The 9040-nt window shown below is 41.8% G+C and overlaps 1 protein-coding gene across 1 annotated transcript; it reads right to left on the reverse strand.

The window, feature by feature from the left end:
- Positions 1–6618: 6618 nt before the first annotated feature.
- Positions 6619–7145, reverse strand: LOC101271790 (40S ribosomal protein S23-like). Its single transcript, XM_033403633.2, has one exon. It carries the CDS (start codon positions 7105–7107, stop codon positions 6676–6678), a length of 432 nt encoding a protein of 143 aa, XP_033259524.1. The 5' UTR covers positions 7108–7145; the 3' UTR covers positions 6619–6675.
- Between the last annotated feature and the right edge of the window lie 1895 nt (positions 7146–9040).

Here is a 9040-nt window from a genome sequence, read left to right on the forward strand (position 1 = left end):
GCATAGTATAGTCTTTTGCACTTTGTTTTTTTCACTTGAGTATATGCTTGAAATTATTCCAAATCAGTTTATTAGAATCTCCCTCATTTTTTTTTTAAACCGCTGCATAGTACAACATTGTGTGGATGTGCCATGCTTTATTCAACCACTCAGGGAGAGGAATTTTTGTCTGTCCTTTTTTGACCAAGAAACATTCCCCAAATTTTTAAGGATAATTTAAAAGTAATAACTAGGAAAGAAGATTGTGTGCTTCCTCTAGGCTACTCTGCAGATTACAAGAGCAATGTTTCAATTCTCATTGCCTGATAAGACTCAAATGGAACTAGAATCTCTACACTCTGCTGGTGGCCTTGTGAACAGAAACATCATTTTGAAAGTAGCATAGCAATGTGTAACAGCCACTTCCCTTCACTCAGTAATTCAACTCATGGGAATTTACTCTAAGAAAGTCATTTAACAGAGGGATAAATCTTAAAAGCAGAAGGATGTCCATAGAAAGAAAATGTATAATCCTCAAAAACAGAAAAATAATCTAAACGTCCAATAAGGGATGGCCTAATAAATTATGATTCATCAATAGAATACTATATTGCGACTAAAAATAATTACTCAAACTCTGCAGATTATTAAGTGAAAAAGCAGGATACAAACTGATTACGGTTACAACGCTGCCAAATTGAAAAATGTGTGTAGCTGCACTAAAGTGGGTTGATGCTGAGAAGTGGCTGCTCTGTCAGTTAGTACATTTCCCGGTTCCTCTGGCATCCTCGTAGAGCCATGTGCCTGAGTTCTGGCTAACAGAATTCTGTAGAATTTATGTGAGCAACCTCCCTGCTTGGGCCACACACATCTCCCATGAGGTTTCTTTCCTTGTCTGCCAGCTGGATGTCAATACAAAGAAACCATGTGTTGAAGAGAACAGAATCTCTGTCAGTCTGAGTCCCTGAGTGTGGGATAGAGCCTCACCCCTACCATTGCCAACTGGGCTTTAATAAGCAAGGAACAAATATCTAATATGATAAGCCACTGAGATATCAGGGTCTATCTGATTCGAAAATTTCTCCAATGCTAATATTTTACTATCTGTTACACTCCAATCCGTAGGAAAAACTTAAAAGCAAGTGAGTTATTAGTATTCCTTCCTATGGTACTTTATCAGAAAGACAGCCAACGAAAGCCAAACACCCATTGTACTGCTGACTATTCTAAGCAGAGTCTCAGAACACACCTGGATATGGGCTGGAAAGTGTATTTACGTGCTTTTGACTCTCAACATGCTGTACTCACAAGGCTGCCACAGCCGGCAGGAACACAATCATCTAGGAAGCCAAGAGTGTCAGGGATTTGGGGCTATAAAAGATGACTAGCAATATATCAAAACATCACCTTAATCCAATTTTTCAAGTAAAGATGTATTAGAGAGAACAGCTGCCTTGGGCCTGTCGGAGATCGGCTGACCCAGCCCTCTAGACCCTGACAGAAGCAGGCCATGGGCCTGTATATCATCAGCCTTAATATTTGCGACTACATCCAAATACAGCATTGCTTCTCTTGTTAGAACTCCTGTTACCAGTAGGCCTCCTGCGCCTTCGCGCTGAGAGTGCTAGTGGCTTCAACCCATTCCAAGTCAAAACCTGGACAAGACAAAGGAACAGCTAAAGAAGTCTGTTATAAATATTTAAAGTTTCCTACGTATTATGATGTTTTAACATCATAAAAAAAAATCCTTCTGGCTGGAAAAAGCCTGCCCCTCCAGGGACTAGTCAATTCTTAGAGATAACAAAGCGTCCAGGCAGAAGCATGCCTTTGATATGCAAACCAACTAATCGGGAGCCGTGTCTCCTCTGTCTGGCGCCTATACCCCAGGAGACATATTCCTCTGCCTTAATCACCCAGCACCAGGTGTCAGACAAGTAGGGACTACCCCTATAGCCCAAAGCCCAAGGAAATTATTCAAACTAGCCCATCCAAAACTGTTCACCTTGCCCTGCCTTCCCTAAAACTTCCCCTCCCTCCTGTCTTCTGCCTCCTGACCTCCTCAGTGTCTTCCCCATTGGCCCTGCGTGCCGGGTCTCCTGTCTCTAGCACCCGTTAGCATCATAATCTATGCTTCCCTGAGCCTATCCTCTGTCTCCTCTTATGGCTGCACCTGACTAACCATCTCATAAAAGAATACAAACAAGGAGCTTATATCCTTTAAAAACCCAGATGGGGGACTTTCCTGGTGGTCCAGTGGGTAAGACTCTGTGCTCCCAACGCAGGGGGCCAGGGTTCCACCCCTGGTCAGAGAACTAGATCCCGCATGCTGCAACTAAGACACTGCACAGTCTAATTTAATTAATTAATTTAAAAAAATAGATGAAAGCCCACTCCTTCCAGAATGCCACCCCTCTTCCTCAACTACACAGAAGAAAAAAAAAACAAATCCTGACTCCTATGAACTCTCAGAATTTAATCAGTGTGTATTATGTCTATTGTAATGACTTAAGTATCTATCTCATCTCCCTTCTGGCAAGTTCCTGCAGAGCCGGATCATGTATTTTTTATTCACCACATACCCCCTCCACCTTCTCATTTCAGGGCCTAGAGAAGGACCACACAAGTCCTCTATACTCACTGAATTTGAAATAGATTTGCAAACACCCAAATAGTCAATACATTTCAACTAGAGAGTGCTTTCACTTTAGTAAGCCACTAATCTAAAGATGCTGATGTGTTGGTAAACCCAATAAATCATTCTTTTAATTTAGGGAAATTTTCCACACAAATGTCTCTCCTGATTAAACTGACTATATTGGTCAATTCAGCCTTTCTAGTAAGACAGATACTTTTTTCTTTATTATTTAGTATCAACTAGCTGATTCAACTGGTTTTCTTTCCTGTTGAGGTAACCAACTGTTACCAACCAACTGCAAGTCATCAGTTGTTTGGCCTCACCCCCTGCCGGAGATCAATCTAAGAACTCTCCTTCTTTGAATCTACTTAAGGGTTAGGTAACCTGTCAAATGTTGCTAAAATTTCATATAGTCTTCAGAAAACTCTGAGATACAGATATTATGCCCATTTTACAGATAAACTCAGGCTCAGAGAACTTAATTGATTTTCCCTATGCCATGTGGTAAGTAAATGACAGTACCGTGATCTGCACTCAATTCTGTCTGACTGAAAAAGCCATTAGGCCAAGACTTGTCCAAGGAGGGGGAAAAAAAAACCCAGACCTGTGTCTGAGTGGTTTCTCTGTGTGGAGCAGGTCCTCTCCTTCAACTGCAGCAGCTGCAGCATCAGGGAACACAGGCCAGCAGGCTGGAATCAGCATAGGCAGGAAGTCTGAGGGAGGAGTAGTTGAGTAGATGGGGAAGGGGCTAGATCAGTCCCTAGGAGCAGTTGAAAATGGGGTATGCTGGAAGACTTCCAGTTGTAACAAACTGAATCACACATGGTTATATCCATTTCCTTCCCAAACACCATGAAGTGAGTGTAAAGGAATAAAAATAGGACACGTGTACAAGAACACAATGCTATTAAAAAAAAAAAAGGAATATTCAGAAAACAAGATACATTCTTGTGGATTAAGAATTTATAGCAGAATTTGTTTTAAAGACCACAGAAGGGTTGGAAACTAAAGTTGAGACACTCTGAACTCCTTAACTGCAGATTGGCTGGCTGGGTAGGCTGAGGAGGCTTGAAATGGTTCACCTTTAAAAACAGCAGAAGCACCTAAGTAGCTGTCACAATGAACAGCTACTGCAATGGGCCTCTCCTGGCTGCTAGCACTCTAGAGTCCACAGTGCCTAACGCTGTCCTGTGACACATACACAGATGCTCAAAAAGATGGTCTCTCTTCTCCCAGCTCTAGTACCTGGTTTGACCTTGACCTCAGTCTAACCATTGTCCAAATGCCCTGATCTTACTGAAGAACTTCTCAGAGCACAGAGCAACCATGTTTGGCATCACTAACTGTCTAGCAAGGTAAAATACAAATCCATTCTCCTACAAGAAACATATCCCTCCAAAACGGACACCTAAAATCCCGATATAATGCCAGTCTTGAAGGAGTGTCAATATAGAGTTGTTATATCCAGGTGCATACTTTGGCCTGCAATATAACTGAATCTATGTTACAGAAAGGTTGGGTGTTGTGGAGTTTGTCTTAGTGTGCTCAGGCTGCTATAACAGAATACCACTGACTGGGTGGCTTAAACAACAGACATTATTTCTCAGTTCTGGAGGCTAGGAAGTCCAAGATCAAGGTGCTGGGAGATGTGGTCCTTGATGAGGGCTCCCTTCCTAACTTGTAGACAGTCACCTTCTCTCCGTGTCTTCACATGGCAGAGAGAGGACGCTCTATTGTCTCTTCTTCTTCTTCTAAGGGCACTAATCCTATCATGGGGGCTCTACCCTCACAAACTCATCTAATCCTAATTACTTCCCAAAGGCCTCACCTCCTAATATCATCACAATGGGGGTTAGGGCTTCAACATATGAATTCTGAGAAGATGCAAACATTCAGTCCATAAGAGAGTTCTACTTCATTTAGTCTTTGAAGAGACAAGGCAATCTCATCCTTTACTGTCTTTCTGGGTTGAGAACAGAAGACAAATTTATATAATCAAGATATTTTAACTCTAAGGGTTTGAGTTAGGCTAAAATTATTTTTGGCCAATATTCCACAGTATATCTCACACAGATCATCTAATTCAAGGAAGATTTATATCTGTCCCGTCTTGATGCAATTATAACCAAGCAACCCAAGCTCTCAAATTAAAATGCATAGAAATATGAGTGACAGTCCAAGAACTAAATTCTTGAGTTAGACTGTCTTCATTGATCTTGCTTTGCAATGTAATAATGGGGCCAGACCACGTACACAGAATAGGTAGTTAAGAAGGCTGTGGAAGTTCTGTTTGTTTTTTAGGGTTTTGTTTTTGTTTGTTTTTGGTGAGGTGCATTTTACATCTCTTGGAAAATGAAATTGGGAAGGAAAGATTCCCCTGTTAGTGTCAATCATGTCCTCCTTCTTCGTAAAGATGCTTCCCAAGGACCACGGCAGCTGTACTCACCAATACTGTCTTGAGCACAGAGCCATCTGAGGGAGGGAATGCCAAAGTGAAAAGAGGAAAAATAAAGATTTTATCATCAACTTACATTTACTGGCAATTTCCTCCCACTTTTCAAGACTTCAGTATTCAAGCACAGTTGGCCATTATGGTATTCTATTCTTCAGAAACGCAGGAAATAAATGACTCCCCTTAGTCTTTATTTGACTAGAGCCAGGTGTAATATTCAAAATATTTAACAATCAGTACCCCACACTGAACAATCTGAAAAGATGCACTGAACCATCTGAAAAGATGCAGACCTCAGGACTCAGCTAGTTACTGGATGTCCCCTGCTTCACTAGAACTTAACCCCTTAGTTGCTGGACTGGTCGGGTCGGGGGGGCAGCACAGGTAGGTTGAGAAGGCTTGTCCTGCCTTTGCAGGACTGGAAGTTAGGCGACAGCAGTCAAACTGACCTGGCCAACAACTTGAACACAGCTAGATGGTACAGTCTTACAAATATCATCTCTAGTCATCAAAAGAAACTTGCCAGACAGGTATTATCTATAGTCTGTAGATATGGACACAACATTTCAGGAACTTTAAATAACTGGCTACAAGTCACACAGCTAGTACATAACAGAACCAAAGCTCAGGACACCCAAGCTGATGCTTTGTCTCTCTTGCAATACCGGATCCTCCTATGAAAAAAGGAAATCAAAGGCTGATGCTTTCCACTCCGAGGTTCACGTTTCATGACTTAATTTTGACACGTGCTTAGACAACTTATTCTATCGTAAGCTTCCGCAATGAAAAGGAAAAACTGTAGTTCACGTGGAAAGGTTTATTTGTGAGGACCAGTAACTTTCCCCAGTAAAATTTTGGAACGGGAAAAAGCAATACAACCATTGTTTTGGTTGCTAGGTCACTCTACGTTTTTTTTTTCATTTAAAGATAGAGGATTTGGGAATTCCCTCATGGTCCAGTGGTTAGGACTCCACGCTTTCAGTGCCGAGGGCCCAGGGTCAATCCCTGGCTGGGGACCTAAGATTCCACAACCCGCATGGTGCAGCCAAAAAAAAAATTTTTTTTTAAAGAGAGGATTCAACTACTTCAAGGCAGCCAAAGTTCCCCTTTCTGCTAGCCTCCAGTAATTTTCACAAGAATGGTTAATGCTGGAATTGACTGACAGGTGTAGTGTCTAACATTCTTCTCATAAGTAATTCATGCTCATTTTTTTAAAATAAATTTATTTATTTTTGGCTGAGTTGGGTCTTCACTGCTGCGCCTGGGCTTTCTCTATTTGCAGTGAGTGGGGGCTACTCTTCGTTGCAGTGCACAGGCTTCTCATTGTGGTGGCTTCTCTTGTTGCAGAGCACGGGCTCTAGGCGCACGGGCTTCAGTTGTGGCACCCAGGCTCAGTAGTTGTGGCTCGCAGGCTCTAGCGCACAGGCTCAGTAGTTGTGGCGCACGGGCTTAGTTGCTCCGCGGCATGTGGGATCTTCCCAGAGCAGAGCTCGAACCCGTGCCCCCTGAATTAGCAGGCGGATTCTGTACCACCAGGGAAGCCCCATGCTCATTTTTTTTTTTTTTGGCATATGGAAATTTATTACTATTCCGCTTTCATCATCAAAACTTATGATCTTGGTCTTTCCTTCTTGCCTTTATATAAGGCCAAAAGAGAGACATTGGCTACTTTGACAACCTTAAAGCAGACTCCAGGAATGTCACCAACAGCATGACCTTTGCGAGCAAATCCAGCAACCAGAACTTCATCATTTTCCTCAATAAAATTCAAACAACCATCATTGGGTACAAAGGCGGTGATTTTTTTGCCATTCTTGATTAGTTGAATGCTGACACACTTCCTGATGGCAGAATTTAGCTCTTTGGTTTCAACCCCTACTTTTTCAAGCACAATTCCCTTGGCATGAGAAGCACCTCCAAAAGGGTTGGCCTTCAGGGCTGTGCCCAAATGGGCTTTCTTGTACTGTTTATAATGCCACTTCTGGTCTCGTCGGTGGCTACGGAGCTTCCTGGCAGTACGAAGACCGCAACACTTGCCCATGCTGCCGGCGCCACGGGCCTGAGCAGAAGAGAGAAGCAGTGCAGGAAGGAGCCACAAGCCATTGCCCCATGCTCATTTTTAAACTTTGGAAAACACAGAGAAATACAAAGATTATGAAAATCACCCACAATCCCATTGCCCAGAGACAATCACAGTTAAAATCGTGACATATTTTCTTCCAATCTTTTTGCTATACATATATTCACACAAAAATTGAGATCACTTATATATATATTTAAAAAGTAAATATTGTGAACATTTCCAATGGTCATTAAAAATTCTGAGAAACAAAATTTAAACCTTTCTTAATGCTCCAACATACAGATGAAGAATAATTTATTTAACCGTTCCCCTATCTTTGGAGAACAGCAGGGCTTGGTCAGGAAATAAATAGTTACGTAAATAACAGGACTGGAATTAGCACAGAAGATTAAGAACCCTAGGTTATTCCTTGGTCTCTGCAACTTAATAGAATCAAGGGAGGCAAGACAATCAAATACAATATTTTTAGCCTTTAGAAGGATCCATCCATATACGTATATATTTAGCCTTTTTGCTGATGTGTTATACTGAAAGGGGCCCCCAGATTAAAGCACTTAAGACAGGGGCTCCTTACCAGAATGGTAAGAGTAGCTCTCATATCTGTATGGGTCAGAAAATAGTACCAGAGAATGCAACTCAGGGAACTCAACTGGGCCAATCAAAACCCAGCTCCTGTCTAAGAAAATTAAATCAAGATTTTTTACTCCCCAAACTCATGATATTTAACAAACACGAAAAGTTGGGCTTAAATTATTATCAATTATTGCATTTTTTTAATCTTCTAAGTGAGAGTCCAATTTTAATGGGGGGATTTCTGGCTCTAGAAAGCACAGATGGTAAGATGTCATAGCTCTGCACATAAAAAGGTACCCACTCTTCTACAGATATATTAATTTTTTTAAAAAAACTGAATTTCTAATTGGTGACCCTGACTTGAGGATTTCGTGATTATACAGAGTTCAGCTGGAATGGGGAACAGAGCAGGTTACTTAGGAGTCAGAAGAGAGCTCAGGCACTCTCACGGAGCAATGTTCTCAAAGCACGGGGAGACAAAAACAGGCAGCTGGACACCAAAGTGTACTGTTGTCACTGGGAAGTGACTGCCCAGCCTGGGGCTACATTTCCCAGTCCCTCCTGCATCTGTGTGGGGCCATGTGACTAGTTCTGGCCAATGGAATGAAACAATTAGAGAATGTACCACTTCTGGACCAAGTAACACTTGGTCCCTTGCACTTTCTTTCCCGCCTACAGTGACTGTGGAGGCTCATACTGAAGACGACAGCATCACAAGATGGAAGGGGGCTGCATGCTTGAGTCACCATTTAGAGTAGAGGTGCCCAGGACAACTGACTAACCAGAACATCAACACTGGATCTTGTGTGACCAAGAAATAAATATCTATTGTGTTAAGCCACTGACATTTGAAGGTTGTTTGTTAAAGTCAGCCTATCTCAACAGGGGCTCACTAAAAAGGCCTCTCTGCTATCTGACAACCTGATTTAGCAGAGACAGAGCATGGGGAAAAAGATGAGTGTGGAGTACTTCTTCAAGATGGAGAACAGTATTTTTTTCAATAAAACAAGGGGGATAAAAGATGGAGGATAACACAAATGGGGAAAGACAGGGCAAGAAGAGGACAAAGCACCAAGGTTTATAGTCACAGAGAATCTGAATTAAAGCTCCAGAAAATCAAGGTGGTAGAGGGAAGTCTAAAATCAAATTCTTTTTTGATGTGACTTGGGCTTCTGATGTGTTCCATGGCCTACATGACCAATGAAACATTAGTTATAAATGTATATTTCTGTCAACAAGCAGTGTTTCTTTGGTATTCAAATCATTTCTCTTCCCCAAATAATCTCCCTTTTTGATTGATGACTCTTCACTCTTGATT

The sequence above is a fragment of the Orcinus orca genome, chromosome X (assembly GCF_937001465.1).
Source record: "Orcinus orca chromosome X, mOrcOrc1.1, whole genome shotgun sequence".
Taxonomy (NCBI): Eukaryota; Metazoa; Chordata; class Mammalia; order Artiodactyla; family Delphinidae; genus Orcinus; species Orcinus orca.

Coding starts and splice junctions, on each gene's coding strand:
- LOC101271790 (XM_033403633.2), bottom strand. CDS start 7,107: ATGGGCAAGTGTTGCGGTCTTCGTACTGCCAGGAAGCTCCGTAGCCAC.